This window comes from Lissotriton helveticus, chromosome 6 (genome assembly GCF_964261635.1).
Source record: "Lissotriton helveticus chromosome 6, aLisHel1.1, whole genome shotgun sequence".
Taxonomy (NCBI): domain Eukaryota; kingdom Metazoa; phylum Chordata; class Amphibia; order Caudata; family Salamandridae; genus Lissotriton; species Lissotriton helveticus.
The window spans coordinates 651,991,478-652,015,829 of NC_136067.1; the positions used below are offsets into that span (position 1 = coordinate 651,991,478).

General features: G+C 44.4%; 1 protein-coding gene across 1 annotated transcript; it reads right to left on the reverse strand.

Annotated features, from left to right (window-relative positions):
* Positions 1–1,434: 1,434 nt before the first annotated feature.
* Positions 1,435–22,503, reverse strand: LOC144762837 (nuclear receptor subfamily 0 group B member 2-like). Its single transcript, XM_078648120.1, has 2 exons — positions 21,658–22,503; positions 1,435–3,065 (listed from the first exon to the last, which is right to left on the reverse strand). The coding sequence occupies exons 1-2, from the start codon at positions 22,241–22,243 to the stop codon at positions 2,824–2,826; spliced, it is 828 nt and encodes a 275-aa protein (XP_078504246.1). The 5' UTR covers positions 22,244–22,503; the 3' UTR covers positions 1,435–2,823.
* Positions 22,504–24,352: the final 1,849 nt, after the last annotated feature.

Here is a 24,352-nt window from a genome sequence, read left to right on the forward strand (position 1 = left end):
ACAGCCTATAATGGGTCTTACAGTTTATTGTGTGTGTCATTCTTTGAATTTTGCTTTTATTTTTTTAATACAAGTATATGAGAGGACATAATATTTCCGCGAGGACTTTGTGAGTTTCACATTCTCCTTTTAGAGGTGGTCCTTAACACCTGAAAATTAGTCAAGGTTCAATGGGCCTGCAGAATTGTCAGTGATACAATTTCTTATTTTCCACGCCCTTTGATGGAAGGCTGCAACTAATTTTGTGGTCCTTATTTCTTGTCTCCCAAAGTTCTTCTTAGATTCAATGCACCATGGACAGGAAAAAGATGTCAGCTACTACTTTTTCCTCTTTCCCAGAACGTTAGCGTTTGTCTACCATGTATTCAGTTTACTATTCTTTTAAGGCACATTTGACTTTTTACTTAACATATCATTTTACATATTCATACTACCTGGATATCATGACCTTAAGGGATACTCTCTGTTTGAATACCTATCTCCAGGACTCTTATAAAACTTCCTGAAATTAACCAAGTAAAAACAGTATCTCTTAAATTCATATACGATGCAGATAATCTCCTTGAAACATAAAACTCTTTTAAAGAGATGAAACAGCATTTTTGTCCTGTTCCGCTTTACCTCCAAAAATAAAATTCAAAGTATGTAAGTGCTACAGAACATTTGTTTTAAAAGCTTGAAACAATCTTTATAACATTGTCATATAAGCAGCGTTGTAGAACAGAACTGACCATTTGTAAAGTCTCTGCTGTTCATTTTGACATTGTGGATCCAATTCCACAAACTTTATGAGCCACTAAGTTCAACGTAGGTGTGTGGAAAACAAATCGACGGGTGTAATTCCTCAGATATGGAAGATGTATACACCTGCACCTGCAACTTCCAGATGAGGAAAACCTGCAAGCATGGTGGATTTGCCATAAGCATACGTTATCGGGTCTGTGCCCGAGAATTATCTAGGGGGTTGGCAATGGGACATGCATGAAACACCCACAAGTTTGTAAATTTACACTCCTTAACAGATACATTTTCTTCCCCCCTACCACTTAGGATACGGTTGTAGATATACTCCACCAAAGTTCTGCAAGGACACACCATCTAAATTCCACAACATTACGTGTCGAGATTTGTCCACATTTGTTTTACATTTTTTGGACAGAAAAAAGCTTGCTTTGTGTATTCGTGCGATTCTGGTGGATTTCCAACCTGCGAGCCATCTGAAAAAGTGAGGACTAAGGAGGAATGCTCCTGGAAATGTCTGCCATACATTCATTCCCACGACTATTCCTATGGATTTTAGTATATCTCCAAACAGACATGTATTTACTTAAGAGGTAGTCGAGAATCTACGATGGGATTTCTGACTTTTTAAAACAAATTTGTGAATGCACAAATTTACAACAATATCCTTCAAAATAGCCAGACAAATAGTACTAAAACGGAAACACATTTTTATTATTTTTATCAGGTCACACAGCAATAAAAAATCAATTTAGAAACCTTAACCTAAACGTTAGAAGTTCAACATTAGAGCAGTGTAAAACTTGAATTGAGATATTTGAAGCTGGAAGGTGAAGTGACATTCCATTTGGCCTTTTCCAATAGCCGGTGAACATTTTGTGCCAGCAGGATTTCGGCATGCTCCAATTAGAGTGGAATAATGTGCCTACAGAAACTCGCTGTGGAATAGCTCTGTGTGATTGATGTTCATGTGAAATGGGTATTGTGGGATGGTTGTGTTGTGTGAGAAGAGAGAAGTGTCTGCTGAGGAGCGATTTCTATGTGAAGCATGTCTGCGAAAAGGAGTGTCACTGACGGGGTCTGTGTAAGTGTGCTTCTGTGTGAGGGGTGCTTTCTGTGTTAGAGACTCAGTGTGGGAGATGTGCACGAGGACAGGTGTCTGCCTGAGCATGCATCGTGAAAGAGGGGTGTTTGTGTCAGAGGGTATCTGTTAGTGGCGGCCTGTCACGAGGAAGAGTTTTATGTATGGAGGGAGAGTGGAGTTATCCGTGAAGTGGTGTTTGCGTGAAGAGGCATGTCATTGCGAGGAGACGTGATTTTGCTGTTGTGTGATTGGGTGAGTGAGAAACGTGTGGGACAAGATGAATACGAGTGAAATGGGCTGCTGGTTAGGGGTGAATTTGAGGGAGGATGACCCTGGGGGATCAATAAATGTTCAGTATTTGCTATGCTACTTACTAAAATCATCTGAGTTGAACTTACAATTGGAAAGGTTTCATATTTGCAAAGCCCTATTTCCCCTCCAAGTCGCCAAAGAAAATAGATGAAAGTATTTCTTGAAAGATTAAATGGAGACATTGCAGCACAGTCACTTCAGGCAGCGGCATGTACTTATAGGGGCCCTGTCTGCATACATTGCTATAGCAATAGAGCCATGTCCATATTGTATTCCATAAATCGCATTGGTGGTGGCCTGATGTCAGGAAGGGTACAGAGGCTTGATAGCCTTACCCTCAAACCATCATTGTCACACACATCAGCAACGAATCCTCGGTGGCCAGCAGCAGGAAGAATACAATCACCAGCATTTTTAGATCTGTCTTGCCAGAGAGCTCCTCATGCCTCAAAACACAAACCAACTCTGACTTTCGAGCAGTATGTATTATTTCCTATGCGTTAGAGTTTTGATTACCACCATCAGCTTAAAAAATAAAATAAATAAGAGCTTTCCTAGATGCAAGAAGCTTAAAGTCTTTGCTTGTTGAGGTCTCAGTCATTTTTGTAGTGGGTCAGCTTTTTCTCCCTCTCCATTGCTAGAACCCAAAAGACCACTCGAAAGTACCACACTGCCCAGTAGCTGCTTCATTGAGGACATAAAGTTTCCAAGAGCACTTCTTCAACGTTAGCGTCCAGCGAGACTGGTTTAAAGAAGAGTTCGGTGATTGTCCCAGCAGAGACGGCTTTCAAGATAGCCAGTGACCCCAGGATCCACGTCAGTCGGAACTGACTGCTGCTGTTAGCCAGTGAGCTGAACTCCATCAGCGTGTACTGGGCTTCTTGCTGCAGGGTCTGGACGAAGCGGGGAAACCGAAGGCCGCTCACCTCTGCAACAACAACAAGCAACCACTTTTAAAACATAAAACATTAATTTTTTTATAGACAAGACATTGCATTACAGAGAGTAAATGGTACAAGTCTATACTCATCCCTGTCCCCGTTAAAGAACGTGTGGATAAGTTAAATGCCTGCCTCTAGCACCTTTTGTCACTTCATGGGCACCAGAATAAATCCTGGTACGCTATCTCAGTAATCCATCCTTTTAGAGCTGTGAACTGAGTACCATTAAGTTGGGTAAAGTAACACCTGTTATTAACAATGCTAACAGACTATATAAACTTTGCTGGAAGTACTATATAAACATTATTATCATGCACCTCTAATACCTATGGGATAAAGTTCTCCTGCCGTACATTCTAACGAATGAGGCAAAAAGACGAGTTCCTTTATAGTTATGTAGCTCCAAGGTGACAGGCAATATCAGTTTGTACAGCTGGGGGTACTTTATTCCTTATAATAAATGGTCATCACCTTTCCTACAAACCACTTAAATCCGTCGTTGTAGCCCCTTCACAGGGATGGATTAAGACCTTTGGAGGCCCTAAGCACTTAAAGAATTTGGTGCCCCCATATATATCTAATTCAAAATACAAACAATGATAAACCAAAAAATAATATTACATTTTTTTAAATGAAACAAAAGTTACAGTAAAATGGAAAATGGTGTTTATTTTGATATATTTCCGCTTTATTGATAAAGTCCATGGTAAATCGGGCAATGGAAAATTTCTGTGGTATCCCTCTTCCCTTGATGCCCTAAACACGTGCTTTTTTTCGCTTAATGGTTAATCCAGCCCTGCCCCTTCATATGAGAGAGAGCATGTTTGCAAACATGAATAATAAAAATCTCTTGTGTAAAATTAAACACCTCGAAAAAGCTGTTAAACATTTGTTGCAAAAAAATGTTTTAATCAATTTAATACAAGCAGCTCGGAATGTGTAGAAGCATACTGAAAGATTATATATTTTCTATAATTACCTAAGGAGAGCATAATTTAAACGTTGCTATAAATATTTCCTTTCTGCTTGTCACAGTACAGCTAGAAATGCAGAGCAGAAAAAAAACACTCTAATCTTTAAACAGCTGCTTTAGTTATTCTATGGGACCTGGCCTGCCTTTACCCTTGGCTGCTGGCTCTGGCAGCAGGTATTGTGATATCAGAACTCGGCTATAATAAATTAATACAGTTGAGCTGCTATATAATTTCTTTATAACAGGTGATTGACTGTGTCACAAGTCACATATTATAAAAAAATTAGAGACAGGTTTGCATACAGGTATTGCAGAATCCCATACATTATATATAGATAATAGATGGTTAACATTGAATTAAGGGGATGTTCTGAGTAAAGCCAAATAGACAACAAGAACAACATTTGAGTTGTCTAGGATGTTACTCAGAACCCAGAGGTGACAAGCACCCCGTAATTCACTTGTTACCCATCTAAAATGTTATACTATGTACCGCCAAAATCATTTGCCCCTGCTTTCAGCTGCTACTCAAGGGCAGTGTAATAGGGTAGATATACATAACATGGCCTCTGTTATCTATCCCTGTCCCAGAGGAGGACAGAAATACCTGCTGTACTTGACCCAAACCCACCACCTTCCCTGTCTTCCTTCCCCCTCTTGCAGTTTGCTACCTGCTTTCAGATAAAGCAGCTAGCAACGCTACGCTGACTGACTCTCAAAGAGACCAGGCAGCCTGGCCCGGAAGGCCTTTATGACATATCAACAGTGGGTAACTAGTTTTGTTATCAATTGTTCCTACATAATACCAATAAGTCATCAGATTTAGAAACAGAAATAAACGCTAGTGGCTCACATAAAATAGTTATAATTCTCAAGACTGCTATTGAAATGCTTTATTTTCACCCACCTCGACTATAATATCATCTATGCTGACCTTCGCAAGAAGTTTATCATCAGGCTACAAAGCAGCCAGAATGTGCGTAAAACATCTGTAAGTGAGGTGACATCAACCCCACCTCAAAGTGCTTACATTAAATGTAGAATTAAATGTAAGGCCTTTGGCACCACTTAATATGCTTTATTGAGCCAAGGGCAAGTATATCTGCAGAAGCAGACTCCTCGCCATGCCCCAGCCAGAAACCTTAGTTCAAGCTCTTATGACCGAACATTCTTTCAAGAGAATGAAACACAGAGGCAAATCACATTGTGTGGAGGTCCTTAGATCGTGGAACTTTCTAATCCCAGACTTGAGATCTCAAACCAATCATGTGCAATTCGGAAATTCTTTGAAAATTTAACTAGTCAAATGTGCTTTCAACTAGATCAAATCAGAGCACAGGGGCTAGAAATAGAGGTGTGAGGGGGTGCAGAAGTTAGGAAGATGAAGGAGAAATCAAGATGCATTTACATTTAGTGTTTATCCTATCACACTTGCTGTGCATTTAAAAATAGAGGTCAAAATGCTGACTCTGTTTTCTGACAAATTACTGCTTATTCTTTTAACCTGGAGATTGTTCTTTAGTTCTGTTTTATAAAGTGAACAATCTGATTACCGTGCTGAGGTACTGAGAGTGGAAGGAAAGGCTGAAGGTAGTCAGTTTTTTTCCTAACACACTACAAAATTCAAATACATGCCAATAAACTGTACACAAATTTCAAAATATAGCAGCAGTTAAGAAAATACAAATTAAGAACATTGTTTATAATTCTAAAGTGTGATGGGACAAGTATTTTAATGGGATATAATCAAATCAAGATACTTTACTTGGTGATATGCAAATGACAGGTATTTGCTGAAACACTATTTTCATAATTTACCACTGTGTGCCATATAGTTTATTCCGTAAAAATGCATCTCAGGGTGAATTTTGTGGCTACTTCAATACAAACAAAATGCTGTTTATAAATGCCAGTGTACTAACAAACCATTTGGGCTTATTTATAAGCTCCTTGCCCCGCCGGTGCCACTTTTTTTGGCTTAATGTTTCCCTGTAAATATAGTTCCATTTAACACAGTTTTCTGTGTTAAAGAGGCGTGCAATGGGTGTTGCTGGGGGTGTTCCCAGCAACATCTATGGCTTTTTGACACTGCCCCAGATTTACAAGAAATTGTAACTCCGAGGCAGCACCAAAAATGTACGTCTCCCCAGGGGAGGCATAAGGAGGGCACAACAAGGAGCAATATCTTTATTTGTGTGCTGAATTCTGCAGCACACATAGAAAGAGGAAATCAACTCTTGAGATTGATTTTGTGCAGGAAGGTATCCCTTCCTGCACAAAATCAATCAGTCCTGCAACGCAGGCACCCTTGCCACATGGCACAAGGGTGCCTGCGTTGGGACGTGGCAGCACATTTTGCGCCTGCGTGGGAGAAAAGGACAGAAATGCGCTGTATCTTGTAGATATGATGCATTCTTGCCCTTTTGTTTTGATGTGGGGCAGTGCATCAAGATTTCTTACTGCCCTACGCCAAAACCTCATAAATGAGGCCCATGTTTTACTAACATATTAGCGACAGTGTATTCCAAAATGCACCATTGGCTATATACTACCCCTTTACTGCTCTCCTTCTGAATGAGCGTGGCACATTTACTATGACTCCAAAACAAACATGAAGGAAAAAAAAAGTCTAAATCCTTCACTCTTCTATCCCTCCACTATCCTTTTTAATCAAAATAACAGACTAACATGTCCACTTCTCAAATTTCATATTTCATTTATACTAATTTACCACTAATCTTTTATGGGTTCCAGAGTAGTGTGGTTCCAGCACCACTGGCTCACAAAATAGGGATTGAAATTGTTGAATGTTCGATTCGGAAACCAACCCTACCGGGTGGGTCTTCTAACCTACCTCTCATTTCATTAAACCATGTCTTTTTTGTCAACATTCTGAAGTCACAAAAGGTAAGACATAGCGGTTTGCAAAACCTTCCAATAAATAAACAAGACTCAGTGTAAAATAGTCATAATTATTTAGTTGGCAGATTTTCTAAGTTATTTATTTTAATGTAATGAACTAATGCTTTGTGTCTGTATATTTTCTACTACTATTGTATGGCCAGAATCCAAGCTTATACCAAGTGCACACAAGTGCCCCCTACTGTAAATTAATGTATTGATTAGTGGTTCCATGATTGGCTTGTTTGGTTTACTTGTCAGAACCTAGTACAGTGCACTGAGTGTGCCCAGGGCGTGTAAATCCAAATGCTGCTGGTGGGCTTGCAGCACTGGGTGTGCCACCCACAGAAGCAGCTTTGTAAAATGTGTCTAAAGGTCTGCCATTGCAGAGCCTGCGTGCAGTCTGGTACTGCCATGCTGACTGGGCAAGTGCACCCACTTGCCAGTCCCTAAACCTTCGCTTTTCTTCATATCAGACACCCCTATGGTAGGCCCAAGAGCAGGGTGCATTGTAAGTATAAGGTAGGACAAGCCCTGATGTGTGTGGCATGTCCTAATAGTGAATTACAGCCATTTTCGTTTTTCACTATTGCAAGACTACCTGTTCTTCATAGGCCAGAATGGGCAGTTAGACTATTACATTCTTAGAATCCTAACTGACTCATAGCACACGGTGGAAATTCGAGTTTAGTATGCCTGAACTCAGAATGATAAATTACATCTTTTAGTGAAGTTGGTTTTAACATTCAGTGTTTGAAAATACCACTTTTAGAAGTAGGTATTTTCTTGTCTAACTATCCAAAGCCTAACTCTGCTAGGTTGTGTATTCCTTGTCTGGAGTTTGAGTGACAGGGCTGGGGGATTTCAAGACACTGAATGAGTCAGCCCAGTGGTGAATAGAGAGATCTGCATCTAGATGGGTGGGAGGAGTTGCCTCTGAACCTTTTATAGGGCTGTGCCTGCCTTCCACAATGCTGGCTCCACTTCCTGGGGTGCGGCTGATGTCTTTGCCCTGCACTGTGAAAGAAGAGAAGGAATGATGTCAACAAAGTGCTCCAGGGCTGTGCTTTCCCTCCACAATGCTGGCTCCACCTCCTGTGGGGCGTCTGATGTTTCTGCCCTGCACTGTGAAAGGAAAGAAGGAGTCTTGTAAACAGAGTGCTTCCGAACTGGTGGGCAAAGGCCCCTCTAACCTCAGAGGACAAAGGATTTAGGGGTATCAATATTGGGACCCTGATCCCAAGAAATTAGATCACTTATGGACTACTAGAAGAAACCTTTATTGAGGGGAGGAACCTGAAGAAACTGAAGAGAGCCTATCCCTAAGCTGAAGTGCTGCTTGGGGGATTGGCCTGCAGTAGTTGCCTGACTGCCAAAGGAAGGAGAAAGGAACTTTGTGTACTTTGCTTTCAACTTGTGAAGGATCTCCAAGGGCTTGGAATAGAGCTTGCCTCCTGCTGAAGCCTCAGGGACAACAGACTTCACCCCCCCCCGCCTCCCCAGAATTCTTTGGAAGTGCCTGCTGCTGTTTTGGGCCTTCTGAGGGACTGCGTGTCGCAAGGAGCTGGAAGCACGACTCAACGAGGAAGAAGCGTGTCGCTGTTGCTGCCGTCGCACTTCTGAACAAGGGTGTCGCCGCTGGAGCTGTCGTATTGCAACGCATCGAGAGAAGCGTCTCGCAATGAAGAGGAAGCATGTCGCCGTCGCTGCTGCTGCCGTCGCACTTCTGAACAAGGGTGTCGCCGCTGGAGCTGTCATATTGCACCGCATCGAGAGAAGTGTCTTGCAACGAGGAAGAAGCGTGTCGCCGTTGCTGTGGCTTCCGTCACATCTCGGAACAAGGGTGTCGCCGCTGTCGCATCGCATCGAGGAAATCGCCTCGCATCCCCAGAGAAGCGCGCCGCCGTTGGAGCTGCTGCCAATGCATTTCTGAACAAGGATGTCGCCGCTGTAGTTGTTGCATCATGCGGAAGCTTCTCGCAGACGTCGGAGAAGAGTGTCGCAGCTGAAGCTGTTGCCGTACCATCGCTGAACAAGGATTTCGCCGCTGCAGCTGATGCATCGAATCAAGACTTCTCGCATCATCGGAGAAGCATGCCGCATCTGGAAGATCTTCATGTCTTTATTTCTTTTCACCGGAACTTTGCCTCATTTCCATTGCTGCAAAATTGCTTGTTGTGGATGTGCAATGCATCGTAAGGTACATTGACGAAAAGTGTTGCATCATAAGATCTGAACTGAACTAAGCTAAAACTACCTTCTTAAATATAGTATTGTGTATTTTTGTTGTTTATGGTCTTGTGGTAAATCTATATATAGAATACTTATTTTTGATATAAACCTTGGGAGGTGTCCAACTGTAGTGTTGTCACTGGGTTACTGTATGTGGTCACAAATGCTTTACACACTGCCTCTGAGATAAGCCTGTCTGCTCGTGCCAAGCTACCAAGGGGGTGAGCAGGGGTTATTTTAGAAGTGTACCCCATTACCCTGACTAGAGGCAAGGGTCCCTATTTGTCACAAGTACCTACCTGTGCCAACTAGAGACCCCCAAATCTAACACCCTGGTTAGAAGATAAATTAGGAACAGAGATGGCTATATCAGGAAGGCAGGAGAAATTTGTTTTTTGAACATGTGGGGGACAGAAATAAGGGGATATTTGCTAATATCAGGAAAGGCAAAGAGCGTCATGCAATTTCTGTCTTCCGGTAATGTGGCAAAGGTTCATATACTGAATGGGATACTGTATTTTATTACTTTAATTTTCTGAATGAAAAAAGAGTACAAGTCATTACATAGATTTTGAGTGGGAACCACAGGTAGAGTTAGTCTGTCAGGATCAGAAAGTTATCTGACAATCTCAAAGATAAGCTAGTTTTATTTTTAGAATTCAGAATTGTATTTGAAAAGAAGATAGATTTCGCCTGTAGAATTATTTTTTAATGTGCTTTTAGTCATTGGGCGAAAACTTTCAGGCAGGTAGGTATTACGCCATTTCTGTTCCACCTGCCGGAGTTCCAGTTTTGCAGCTTTCAACTCCGCTGAAAACTATTTGGACGCTTCATGCCAAGGGATTAGTTTCGTTTTTCAGAGAGGAGCATGAATATTGCTGGCTACCATTAGACAGCCCGATATTACTTCCTCGTAGAACTCCATGTTCTTAGTGGGAGTCGGTTAAGAATGAGTCAGTGTGTTGCAAAACTAACTGAGATCTGTACCTTTCCAGTTTTTGGAGAGAGTACCCGGGCCAGTAGGGGGTTTCAAAAGAGATAAATATTTTAAATGAATTTAATGAGAAGATGGTCGGAACAAATGCAGGGAAACAGTAAAATTAGCTGCCAGTTGCCACGATTTCACGCCGACCGTCATCCAACCGTGAGTGAGTGAGTGAGCGAGAGAGGACTCCGAACTGCTGCGGTTTCGCGGCTCGCTGCTCCCGCTGATTTTTGTTTTCACGGTGAGGGCATCAATGAACCGGTCAGCGGGGCGATTCAGAGCACTCAGCCCCATTCTAGGCCCCCTCACATTGTCCTCACATTACACCTGGTGGCCACAGTTTGCCCTATTCACCCTGTGGACCTTTGGACCTATGGATCCTTGACCCTTTTGTTATCGTCGCATCTTCCCCCGTCCTGCACCGCATTCTTGCTGCAGAGACACTCGGAGCGGACTGGAACCGGACTCTCTCCCTCTCACCAGCGGTCTGAGGGTTGAGGCTATCATTGCGGCTGCAGTGATTGTGGAGCGATGCAAGCGAGCAGTAGGCTGACAGGCGAAACGAAGCAGACGCGGACAAAGGCAAAGGTCGATGTCGCTTTTGCTTGTGAGTACTGGGTGCACTCCCTTTGCTAGCAGGTGGGCTTTTCAACAGCTCTGACCCGCGCTGCTCTACCGGCCGCCTACAATTTGTGCTTTTGCCAGGTCCAGCGGGTAGTCACCGTGCTATGTTTTGTGCTGCTGTTGCCCTCCTCTTAACAAGACACAGGCCCGGTTTGTGGAGTTCTTGGAGTTTTGGAGTTGCTTACAGTCAGGTACCCACTTATGCCAACAATTTTGCACCAGCTAATACCCTCCTCTCAGGAAGCCAAAGCAAAAGAAATAGTGCAAAAGAGTAAAAGCGCAAAAGTACTAAAGTCAGTGATTCCAGTTGCACCAGTGGGCAGAAGGCGAGCGTGGCAGTCATAGTTTGTCTGCTGTCAAGGGTGTGTCCCTGTTTCCTCCTGCAGAAGCAGCCCAGCAAGTCCACGGCTTGCGGGAGGTGAACTCGGGTTTCGGGTCCCTGGTCCCTGAACTCCCTAAGCACCAGGGAAGCTCCTTGAAAGTTTAGCACACCATGACGCACTGACGTAGAGATTATACACAAGCAGAACTCGGAGCAATTACAGGGGGGTGTGGTGTGTTGTGACCAGGGGGCAGAGTGACAAAAGCCGAGCCGAGCCCCAAATGGCCGGGGGGCAGAGTGACAAACGGCCGAGCCTCAAACGGCCCCTCAAACGAGCCTCAAGATCCACGGAACCACACCTGTGGAATCAGCTCCCGCTTGACAGTTTGAAAACAGCCCTGTCCTGCCTTGATTAACCCAGCCCAGCCAAGTCTAGCCTACAAAAAGCATACGTTGACCTGAAGAGTACCGAGAGGGGATTGTGTGTACCCCCTGCGCATTGTTCCCCCGTTGTTCCCAGTAAACCAGTAAACCAGGGAATTAGCAAAATCAGCGATCTGGGGTAGTGACCAATTACCAACATTAACTACCACCGACTACTACTAACATCCAGTATATTTGGTCTCCATTAAAGAAAAAAAAAGAGGCCTTTTTCCAGAGTGCCCACCATGAGATCGGGGAAATCCAGAGACGCGAAACCCGAGGGCAAAACAAAAAAATGCAGAGCCAACGACACAGACACAGACAGGGGGATGGCATCCCCCAACTATCTCTCCCAGCCTGTGACCTAAACGGAAATAGAAACCAAGCCCGTGATCGGCCCAAGGAAACATATCCTAAAAACTTCAACATTTCAAAACAATTCAGAGCAAGGGGAGCTTGGGGAGTCAAGCCCTGCCCCCAGTGCAGCCAAGGATTTCTCAGCAGTTGGCGCAGAAGGCAGCTTAGTAAAAATTTCAGCGGGAACAATAGTAGATGAACCAGTTGTACACTCCACCCACAACATCGGTCTTAAAGCCAGCAAGCGGGCTATAATGACAGATTTTCTAAAAGTCTGTCACAGACTATCCTCAGGAGGCTTTAAGGATCACATGAAATGCGCAGAAGGAGATGACATAGAGGATCTCAATGAAAGCACACCTAAGGAAAGCACACATAGCAATATCAAAAAATATATAATATCCAAAAACAAAGAGTGCAGCAGCTATATCAATATCAACTATGGGATTGGATATCCAGTAAGTTCAGGGAGCATTGATATCACCCCATCCGAACTAGAAGACCGGATCAGCCCATCATCACTCACAGCGTCAGATCCTCCTTCGCAATTGTCACCTCCTCAAGCTCAAGAAGTTCATCACCACCAGCCAGCACTTGTTCTAGTTCATAGGGAGTCTGAGGTAAGCTGGGACTCCCTTCTTCAACAACAACTTTATTCGTAATCACAGCAAAAGGCAAATAGGATCTGAATGCAGCTCTTTGAACAATGACAATTTAATTCAAGAGCATGATCAACAGGATCATGCCTCAGGCCTGTTCACAATGGTCCATTTTCCGTTGTTTATGACAGAACAGCATCCACTGGAACAAGAGGGTCAGGTGGATAAATACAACATCTTTTTCTTGCCATCAGGCTCAAAAATTCCCACAACCTGCCTCTCAAGAGATCCCAAAGAACCCAAACATTTCATAGAAAGCAGGCACCAGCCCCAAGATACTGTTGAGCCAAGTAACTTAAAGTCGAGGGCTACGCCACCCAAAACTTCACAAAGAAACCGACAGCAGAGCGAGCACAAAGAACAAATGGAGCATCTCGACTACTCACCTCATTTAAGTCAAACGCTCCAGGAAGTACCGATGAACCAGCCTACGGCTTCCGTATGGCCCCAACTATTAAACACAATGGACACGATCGGGAAAGCAATGACACATCATGCAGACAAACTTGACATCCAAGTTGAACTGTTAAATTTTGTAGCTATCCATGTGCAAGGGATAGAAGCAAACTTGCATGACCTGAACTCAATGATTAAGAAGGTTCACCAAGACAGGGATACAACTTACCATACGTGCCACTGCCCCCTGATAATCGACAAATTGGCAACAGTTCCCACCCTGATGTCGCAGATATTAACTGCTGTACACAATCTCCTCAAGAGTCCAACAAAACCCCTAAGCAGGCATTGGACGAACAACATGGCCAGCAGAGGAATGGCAGCACTGATGGAGACCTGATAGCAGTTGAGGGACCACCGACTACAATGCCCTCAAGTGTCACCGCTACAAATGACTTAAGGAGACTAGAATACTCGATCAAACAAGCGCACCCTGGAGTACAAGAGGCTGCGTTACTTAATCAATCATTAGAAATGCCTAACAAAGCAAGCCCAAAACAATCCACCCCGTCCGCAAAAGCTAGCCCCAAACAATTCTCTTCATCAATTCCCCTCACTAAGAGGGAAAGAAAACGCCTGAGAAAAGCGAGAAAGAGCAAAACAAAAAATGGAGGGTTGATCGATTTACTCCATCAAGAAATTAAGCCCGAGACAAAAGACAAGGGTCCGCCAGAGAGAGAAAACTCTAAAAGTAACATTGGGCCCAAGACAGGGTCAAAGATGCCCTACAACTCCACCACAAAGGATGACAAAACCACAGCAAGTTCAATTCAATGCATCAGCAATAATCAACAAGTGATAAAAATGTATAGTATATTCTACCCTCAGGCAGGGAAAGAAAAGGTTAAACCACCCTGCCTTGATTCTCAGAAAAACCCTCCAAGACGGGTGGACGTGCTAATATAGAAGAGACTGCAACTAGCAGACAAGTGGATATAGTTGAGAGCAGCACGTGCAAAGGAGGAGAGAAACGGGAGGAATCGATGACTGGAATCAAGGGTGTTTCTGCCTCGGTCCCTAGGGGCACCACAGGCTATAGCTCCCACTACCAACCAAGTCCTGCCCTCATAGATCAAGATCTAATCTGTGCTGCAACTGGTAAATCAAGCTACGGGGCAAAAATCATCGCACAGACTCACTACGCTTAACCACAAGCAATAAAGTAGAGCTTATCCCGCAATACAGTTCAAGGGGACCACATGACATCTTGAACAGGGGATCAATGCTAAAACTATTTGAAGAACTACCTTATATGAGTCACATAAAATCCAGTGACTTAGAAAGTATAGAATTCAAACCAAACCCTGTCCTAACCGGTACAGACTCCACAATTTTAACATGTACCGACTATAGCCTCACAGACCTGATCCTGCAGCATAGGGAAGACTTCTCAAATTGGGGCATAGAACTAAAAAAGGTCGAACCTCCGCGGTACCCTAGCCCATTACAACAACAACAAACACAGAAACATAGCCTTTTAAAAGGCGCAAAAGGCCCGGATCAAACCTGCATCAAGGAAATAGAGGGTAAATCAACTAGACAAATAAGAATTACAATAGCACAAAGAGAAGCAGCGGATCTTGAGGCACCTCCCCAGAACATATTGGAACTTAAGCAGCGTGGAAAAGTATGAACCAGTTCAAGTAAACCATCAAGGAAATAAACGGGCATCAGGATTTGCTCCTGGAATGTTAATGGCATAAGTGCAAAATTAGAAGAAGAAGATTTTGTGGAATTTATCCACCATCATGATATACTTCTTTTTCAAGAAACCTGGCAAGCAAAAAAATCTCCACTAGTAGGTTACAAAGAATATACCATTCCAGCAAAAATAGGAGGCACAGCACGGAAGGGCCAAAGGGGGCTTGTCGACTTATATATCTACGGACCTCTCCTGGGGAGACATAAGCATCAATCTCGACTCCTCATGGATGCAATGTACCAAAGTAGATCTTTCACCTTCAAGGGACCTACTAATATTGAATCTCTACATCCATCCAGCAAGAAAGGAGAAGGACCAAAGAATTTAGCAATTAATAGCAGCAATTAAAACACTGAAAAGCACCTACCCAAGTGCAAAAATAATAATAACAGGGGATTTTAATATGAACTTAATCCAAGGCCTAGAGCGCAACCTACCGAGCTTTATGCAGCCAAGGCAGGGTAACCGAATTAGACAAGACCTTATGGGCAAGAAATGTTCTGCAAAATTAGATGATCTTTTCCTACACACAGTAAAATTAGCTATGGTTAAATTAGAGGACCTGACCTGATCTAAAGTATGACCTTTAGTGTGAGTTGGTCCAACTACATGTTGCTCAAAATTTAAACTGGTTAGTATATCAGTCAGGTCTAAAGACGTTTGAGCACCAATGACCTAATTCGCCCAGTAATTAAAATCACCAAGGAGTAGAATTTTTGCGTGATCAATGACCAGTGTAGATAGAGACACAGCCAAAAGTTGGGAGAAGTTCTGCATAGATCCCAGAGGTCTGTACAAGAGGACAAATAGCAGCAAAGATGTTGGGGGTTCAAGTTTGATCACGATATTGTCCAAGATGGGAATCGATATCGGGGTGAGTCTGTCAAATATAAGGTGTTTTTAACAATTGCCCCAACCACTCCACCTTTTTTCCCCTGTGGCTGACTGGTGTTGAGAAGATACAAATGTTCAGGGAGGGCTGCCAAGATATCTGGCACAGAACCATCCATCAACCAGGTCTCTATCATAAATAGAATATCTGGAAAATCGAATTAAGCAAATGGGAAATCTCCAATTGATGCTTTAACAATGACTGTGTGTTAGGATAGGTAAATTGTAAGAAGGTTGTTGTTCCACTTGAGAGGTTCAGGCAAAGACTTACTAATAGGCACAAGGATAGCATTGTTATCACTAGTGAAATTGGTGGTTAAAATCTGGTTAGGAAACTAAACCATAGGTAAATTATGATTAAGAATGCCCAGATTGTTGAGTTTTAAAAGTGTGGATGACTCTAGTTCATAGCTTTCCAAGAAGAGATTTCTGCGATCCCCAGACGAGTAGACCAGCTTACAGGCATGATGACTGGCCCTTAGCCCCGGTCGGCAGCGGACGGGTGCAGAGAGGCATGCCTTGTTGTGCGCCAGCGGTGCATCGATGCTGCAGCCAATGTTATAAAGGGAAGGAGCTCTTACACATTCCGCCCACCTAACCTTCAATTGGTTCCTCCCCCCCAGCCAATGAAAAGCCCACTCAGGGCGTCTCCAGCCGATGCAATGCTAGTCAACAACAGCGTTTTTCTAGAAAAATTTAAATTTAAGAGCTACCGGTGCGTCCGTGCTGCCACCAGTGTTATAAAAGGCAGGAGCTCTTACAGGCTCCGCCTACCTAATCTTCAATTGGTTCCCCCCAACCAATGAAAAGTGCACTCAGCGTATCCCCAGCCTGTGAAACGCGAGTCAACAGCGTTTTTAAGAACAAGTGCAAGTTATGCAGTTAAAAAGTGCAATTTTGGCAATATAACAGGCATGAAGATGCTTATAGCTACCTAACTAATTTGTTTGCTTATGGCTGGTCCATACCTATAACTGCACAGACTGCTAAAAAAGATGGACTGGAATGCAGCCCAGAGAGATTAGAAGTGGCTGAGATTACTTCAAGCATTCCATCCATCTATATGGGCTGTCAGAGTCTCCCTAACTAGGAGGGTTTTGGCTGATGTGGGTTACAAGCCCATTAAGCCATTGGATTCAAGCCGCACCTCACTGATGAGGTCCAACAAGGCTGAAACTTTCCTAGGGTTCTTTGTATTTCTGTTCTAAGAGGGATGTTTGTGCTTTTATTCTAAGAGGACCCGGCCATTGATTTCAGACTGCACTGTCCCTTGTAAGGCGAGGCCAAGACTGGGTGCCACCCTGTACGTAATGGCGAAATGTGGCATGATCCAAAAATATAAATACTGTATTGTTCTTTTCTGGGGGTTGTTTGAAGGGCTGAACATAGGTGTAGAGACCTTTGGGGGCTGAAAGGTTACCCCCAACCCCCAGATTTCGGAATAGGACAATGTACCAAAAAATATCTCCCAAAGGATTTTGAAGTGGAAACTGAAATTAAACAGGGGCAACAACTCTCTGGAGCCATGCTGCACATTGCTGAAGTCTCCGTGAAGCGTTGGAAGCTGAGAAACAATTTTTGTGGGGAATCAAATACCTCTTTGTTTCAGTGTTTTATTGCGCTTATTGAAGTGTTCAGCTTCTCCTAAAATCATGTCAGTCAAACCAACAGAGTAAGGGAAGGCATGAGATGCTTTTTTACGTTAATGTTACTGCTGTCTTTCTGACTTGAGAAAAAGAACAATTTAAGGAGAGTCTCAACACTCAAATGACTGAAATTAAATAATTAACAAAAATCAAAGAGGTCATGAAGCCCCTTCGGCGTTTGTACCTTAGGTTATTTCTATTCAAAGAGGGGCTTGTGAATTGCAGCATGATTTCTGACAGACATGTTCAATCCCTGTGTTTGAGATTCAGTGTTTGTGGGAACATTTTAAATATAAAAGCACATCTTTAAATCTTATGACTGTGCCCATGCACGAATGTGTGTATAGTGTCAGTTTTTATTGAGGAGTGATAAATGTCATTATGGAACCCCATATGTTAACACTAATTGAGTAACTGAACACAAAGCACTGGCCTTTAGTGTTAAACGGAAGGGAGAACGCTGTAATCCTACAGTCTCCAAACTGCAAAATATGCAGTCCTGATCTCAAATCCCATAATTCTCATTTAACCAAACAGTGGGATCCTTGGCCCATCACTTTATTTTGCTATTGTTTTCCTTAACCATGACACACTGAAGTAATTCAGTAAAAGATATGTGCTCTACAAAAACCCTACTTATACCTGATTAACAGAAAATAATTTTGCTTCACATTTAATAAAAAATAAAGGCTACATAAATAGAGCAAAAGACACACAATTGATGGACGGAATGCAGAACAAATCAAAACATTCACCTCCAGTCGAGAGATCTGGGTTAAATCTATCATTCTTTTGCTCACCATGCCACCCCAGTTTAGACCTGGCCATATGCAAATCAGTCTTGACCCTGTGCCTCATGGGAACAGTCCAGCCCAAACTGCCAAGCCAGGTCCTACCTGGACCCGAAACAAGCATCCTAGGACCGGTTTCGGGGTTTCACCTCTATTCAGCCAGGATAGATTGATTCCAGTGGCACAGTGAGCTATACCTGGGCATACCTAGCGCTCTCAAGGCCAGAAAGCAAAAGACACACAATTGATGGAAGGAATGCAGAACAAATCAAAACATTCACCCCAGTCAAGAAATCTGGGTTAAATCCATCATTCTTTTGCTCACCATGCCACCCCAGTTTAGACCTGGGCATATGCAAATCAGTCTTGACCCTGTGCCTCATGGGAACAGTCCAGCCCGAACTGCCAAGCCAGGTCCTCCCTGGACCAGAAACAAGCCTCCTAGGACCGGTTTTGGGGTTTCACCCCTCTTCAGCCAGGAAAGTTTTATTCCAGTGGCACGGTGAGCACAGGACCCACGTCTGGGCATACCTGGTGCACTCAGGGCGAGAAAGCGAAAGACACACAATTGATGGACGAAATGCAGAACAAATCAAAACATTCACCCCCAGTCAAGAGATTTTGGTTAAATCCATCATTCTTTTGCTCACCATGCCACCCCAGTTTAGACCGGGCCATACGCAAATCAGTCTTGACCCTGTTCCTTGTGGGAACAGTGCAGCCCAAACTGCCAAGCCAGGTCCTCCCTGGACCGGAAACAAGCACCCTGGAACCGGTTTCAGGGCATCACCCTTCATCTTGGCTGAAGGGGGGTGAAACCCCGAAACCGGTCCAGGGATGCTTGCTTCCAGTCCACGGAGGACCTGGCTTGGCAGTTCAAGCTGGACTGTTCCCATGAGGCGCAGGGTCAAGACTGATTTGCATATCGCTGGGTTCAAACTGGAATGGCTTGGTGAGCAAAAAAATGATGGATTTAGACCCAGATCTCTGTACTTGGGTAAATGTATGACATTGTTCTGCATTCTGTCCATCAACTGTTGTTTTTGCATTTGTCACCCCGAGTGGAATGGGTATGCCCAGACGTGGGTCCCGTGCTCTCCATGCCACAGGAATCAAGCTATCCTGGCTGAAGAGGGGTGAAACCCCAAAACCGTTCCTAGGATGCTTGTTTCCAGTACCATTGGTGGACCTGGTTTGGCAGTTCCGGCTGGACACACCACCAGACATTAGTGCACGCCTTCACAAGGCACACACACACCACCAGCCATCAGTGCACACTTTCACCAGGCACACACCACCAGCCGTCAGCGCACGCTTTCACCAGACACAGACACCATCAGTCGTCAGTGCATGCTTTCACCGGGCACAAACATCACCAGCAGTCAGTGTACGCTTCCACCAGGCACACACACCACCAGCCGGCAGTGCACACCTCCACCAGGCACACACACCGCCAGCCATCAGTGCACAATTTCTACAGGCACACACACCACCAGCCATCAGTGCACACATCGATTGTTAACGCATCCACAATTAATTATTGTAGCAATCGCAGTATGGCACACTACTTTTAAATATATTCATCTAAAGCGCAGCATGCCACCATTGCTACAAAAATAGAGAGAGAGAGAGAGAGAGAGAGAGAGAGAGAGAGAGAGAGAGAGAGAGAGAGAGAGAGAGAGAGAGAGAGAAAAGAGAGAGACTGGTTTTAACAATTTTTCCAGGCTACAATTACTCCCTAGTACGGCGTGCTTTTCAAGGCTTAACTCATGGTTTGGATCTTAGAGCCAAGCTAGACTCAGGTTCCGCTCTCCCCAAGACTGTCCCCCGGATATATTGTGTCCCGTGTGAGCCTTTTTGTGGTGGGCGAAAAGAGCTGCCGGTCATAGTGAGCATGGACCAGAACACCAAAGCCCTGTCTCGATAGGCAACAAGTGGAAGTGCTGTTGACATTTTAGCAAAGCGGCCAATGACTGAATGGGCATAGAATCCGGCGCACCCTCTGACCCACCTGAGTAGGTGCCATTCACGCTGAAAAGCAGTTGAGTGGAGTGTGCGCTGCTGTTCGGTACTCCAGTCCACACTTGTTTATCGTGAATTCCTCACAACCAGTTCGTTTTATGTTTTTTCTACACCGTGCAAAGCCCGATCTGGGGCATCAAAGCGCTGCAAATTGTTGGAAAGACAATTGTAAAAGGAGAATAGTAATGGATTTCCCGAATAACGCACTGGGATGCACTGACTGGTTATATAAAATTGATGCATTGTGCAAAATCGATCTGCGATGGAGGGAAAGGGATCTGGGCAAACCCGCGTTGGAGCTAAGTAGAAACAACATGAATGTAAAAGTGCAATTCGATTTCGGGCGAAGATCAGATCGGATACCTACACGAAATATCCGACTGCCAGGAATTTCAGACTGCGCCCCATTCAAGATGGATTTTGGTTGGTTAATCAAATAAATGTCACCAATTCTCCCAACAGCGCTGCGAAATGATGATCTGTCATGCGAAAGCATTACAAAAAGTATAATTGAGAACAGAGACTCGCAGCTAGTGAAGAACAACACACTGTCGAGAAACATATGTTGATGAGCACAGAGACAAATGAGCAACAGAGATTGATACTGTCCCAAGAGAAAGCCCAATCAATGCAATTTAAAAGTGGCATTTAGGAGGACGTAGAAAACGTGTTTTCATGTTAATATCTTTGTCTATGTTGCTGCGCCTTCCGTATTTTGGTCTTTTGGTACTCGGCCCGTTATACAAGATTTGTTGGGCCGAGTCTGGGACATTTCGACTACAATTTATAGTGTGTTCGGTATGGTAAAGGACAACGCGGTCCATTCTCTATTTGAGGATTCATGTTCTTGTGTTGTACTGAAAATATTTAAAGTGCGAATCATAAACTTATCTTGGCGATTACTCATTTTGTGATTGGTTGACCGAGTCATTCGTAGCAATATAGCACATTAATGTACACACACCAACGCCATGATGCAACTAGACGAAGGACAGCAGTGGGGTTGTCATGAGCAATCAATGTATCTGCTATACAGCGCAGCGATTACTCGGGTGTACTTTATTTTATGCGCTTAGTGCTAGTGTTAGTTTATACTTTTCGGCATTATCAAAAAGCTTAAACAATCACCCCTTACAATCTTAGGCGTGCAGCTTAAAAGCATTCTACATATGTGACTGTATTTTTAACACAACTGAATAATACCCAATTTATCATCCTCCGAAGGCTGAAGGGCGGAATAGGGATGAAACACCTGTGCTGTTGCGGTTGTGCTATAATACCAGCAGCAGGCGCTTAGCCCCATGTGCAATTGCACAGCTCATTTAAAGCAATATTTTTTCAGCATAGATTTAGGCATCATACGCGCTCCACTGTGATATCTACAGTCACATTGCAACATAAGCGTACATTATAGATATAAGACCCTTCTCGTGTTGTGCCAATGTATACATTGTATATGAATCCTATCGTGTGTGTTTATGATGCGAACAAACCCTCTACAGATGCATAAGCGAGTTCTACATTTCCTCTATAACTATTTGCTCAGGTTTGCACCTGCGTTGCTTTGTGCTACACATATATTCGGTGGCTCCTACCTGCATTAAAGAGAACAATGCCCTTAAGGTATGCATATTCTTTTGCGCAGATGTCCAAGCTCCACAACTTGCCCATAAAACTCTTCATCCTTTGAACTTCTGCGAACGGTGCACCAAGAGGGTCAATCTTCCGTACGTCATCCTCAGAGTCAGATTGGTTCATGAGGATCTGTTTCAGCAAACTGGGTGCCGAAATGTCTGTCGTGTCAAAATCCACCTTCTCCTGAGCCAGTCCCAGGACAAAGAGAGGGGCCCAGCACTGCTGCACCAAGAGCCGCTGGTCCCCCGGTGGCAGCTGGTAGAAAGAGGGCAGGTTCTGGATGAAGGCCGCGGTCTTCAGAAGCACCTCCGAGGCCCTCTTGCAGGTGAGCTCCGGGGACTTGAGGACCACTTGGCGGTTCTCGTGACAGGGGCAGCCCTCCCGGGTCGGAGATCTGTGCTGTTGCTGGTGGTAGCGGAGGGAAGGAGGCCGCCATCTTCCTTCTGACCTTTGCTCCGCGCTGAGGATACCGAGCAAGATGCTCTCAGGAGGAGCGGCGTTGCACTGACATTTGCCGACGCTTGCATGCCTCCCATCGCAAGCCATGTCGCTCGTCGAGCTGCCTGCGCCGTCTGAGCCCCAGCCGGCGCGCAGCACCTGCCTCCCTGCGCAGCGTGTGCGTGCCTCCAGGCCCCGGGCCTGTCCTTGCCAAACCGGTAGGCGCCCTGCGCTTTTTATTACACGCTCCAAGTTGAACGGCAGCCCGTGACCCTGTGCAGCGAAATCGCCTTGAACTTTATTTGCTCCGGAGTGTTTTCATTCATAACCAAACAAGTCGGGGCCCGCGCGAATCAGCGGCGGTATCTGCAGCCTGTGATTATCTGAATGGAAAGGGCTTGTGACTGTCGCCCGCGCGCGCCTGGCGGAACAAAGGGCCCAGGGGGGATGTGAAGGTTTTACTATTTGACATCATTGAAATGCTGCAGCTATCTGGGCTCCGAGCGACCAAGGACTCTCTTCTGAGCCTGCCAACAGCCCTCGGTTTACAATTGCGAGTAATGTATCATATTTAGCCTGGCCTTGAGAGAAAAGTCAACAGAAAAATATGTTAATTGCCGAAGCAGCAAACCCCTTGTGATTTCTTTTTTGTTAAAGATAGATGACCTTGTTTATTAGCAAGCATGCCCAGGGACGTCCAGGTTGAAAGTCAAATTTGAAACTGTTGTGTGCTCGTGAACATCTTGTACCTCGGGTTGTTTTACGATAAACTGTACAATTTAAGAGGCCGAGAAGAATTGCATGTTCATATTTTCGTTAACCCTGACGATTACCTCGGATTTATTTCATCTAGTGCCTCCTTACAGCCACCCCGCGAACACTATCTGCAGAGAGTGAGGGTGCTAGGAAGTCGAGGGGCGGGCCCCTTGTCTGGGCGACGTTCTCTCTAGTCTAGGCCATAACCCCCTCAATTCATGCCAGCCAGTGTCATATGCTGCCAGGGGCCTTGATAGTCCCAATATGAAGTAAATAAAGTGGGTAAGGTGGCTACATTTTTGATGCCAGTTTTTGATGAAATTTGGATATAGATAGCCCTGTCATGCACTTTTGACATTGAGAAATGTACGTTGAAATGGCTGTATCATTCCCCTCTTCACGTTATTGATTCATTGAGAATGCCAGCAGTTCAAGCTTTTAACAAGTGCATCTGGGCAAGCGGAGAAGGCAACATGAGGGGAGGCATGTTGACTTTGTTAAAATAAAGTGCTACGCAAACAAATGATGGACGGAATGCTGAATAAATCATGCATTCACCCCAGTAAAGAGAATTGGGTTAAATCCATCGTTCTTTTGCTCACTATGCCACCCCAGTTTATGGTTTAAATCTTTAAATTTGAAATAAATGTCAATCATTTGTTCCAGTATAGAAGGGCAATGCCACCAACTATGCCACATAGAGCCCCAGTGGAATTGAATGATAGACAAAATTACAGAAAACAACCAATACAACTAGAGAAGAAAAGAACAAAGCCCCCCACCCTAACCCAGAAACTGCCACCCCAGTTTAGAACCAGCTATATGCAAATCAGTCTTGACCCTGTGCCTCATGGGAACAGTCCTGACCGAACTGCCAAGCCAGGTCCTCCCTGGATCAGAAACAAGCATCCTGGGGCCGGTTTCTGGGTATCACCCTTCATCAGCCAGGCTACCTTGAATCCAGTGGCACAGTGAGCAAGGGACCCATGTCTAGGCATACCCATTCCACTTAGGATGAAAAGTGCTGCGCAAACAAATGATGGACGGAATGCTGACAATGCAAACATTCACCCCCAGTCAAGAGATCTGGGTTAAATCCATTGTTCTTTTGCTCACCATGCCACCCCAGTTTAGACCCAGCCATTTGCAAATCAGTCTTGACCCTGTGCCTGATGGGAAAAGTCGGGTCCAGGGAAGACATGACTTGGCAGTTCGGGCTGGACTGTTCCCATGAGGCACAGGGCCAAGACTGTTTTTCATATAGCTGTGTCTGAACTAGGGTGGCGAAGTGAGCTAAAGAACAATGATGGATTCAACCCAGATCTGTGACCGGGGTTGAGTATCTGAAAAGTTTCAGCTCTCCGTCCATCATCTCCTTGTGCTTGCGTTGTTAAAATAGAAGCACACTATATGATGTTTGTTAGAATTGAGGGTCTCTGGTTGGCACAGGTAGGTACTTGT

Bases quoted from the DNA above. Each gene is read 5' to 3' on its own strand.
- LOC144762837 (XM_078648120.1), bottom strand. From the start codon at position 22,243: ATGGCTTGCGATGGGAGGCATGCAAGCGTCGGCAAATGTCAGTGCAAC. The intron at 3,066-21,657 runs GTAGGAGCCACC...TTGTTGTTGCAG, and splicing joins CATTGTTCTCTTTAATGCAG to AGGTGAGCGGCCTTCGGTTT.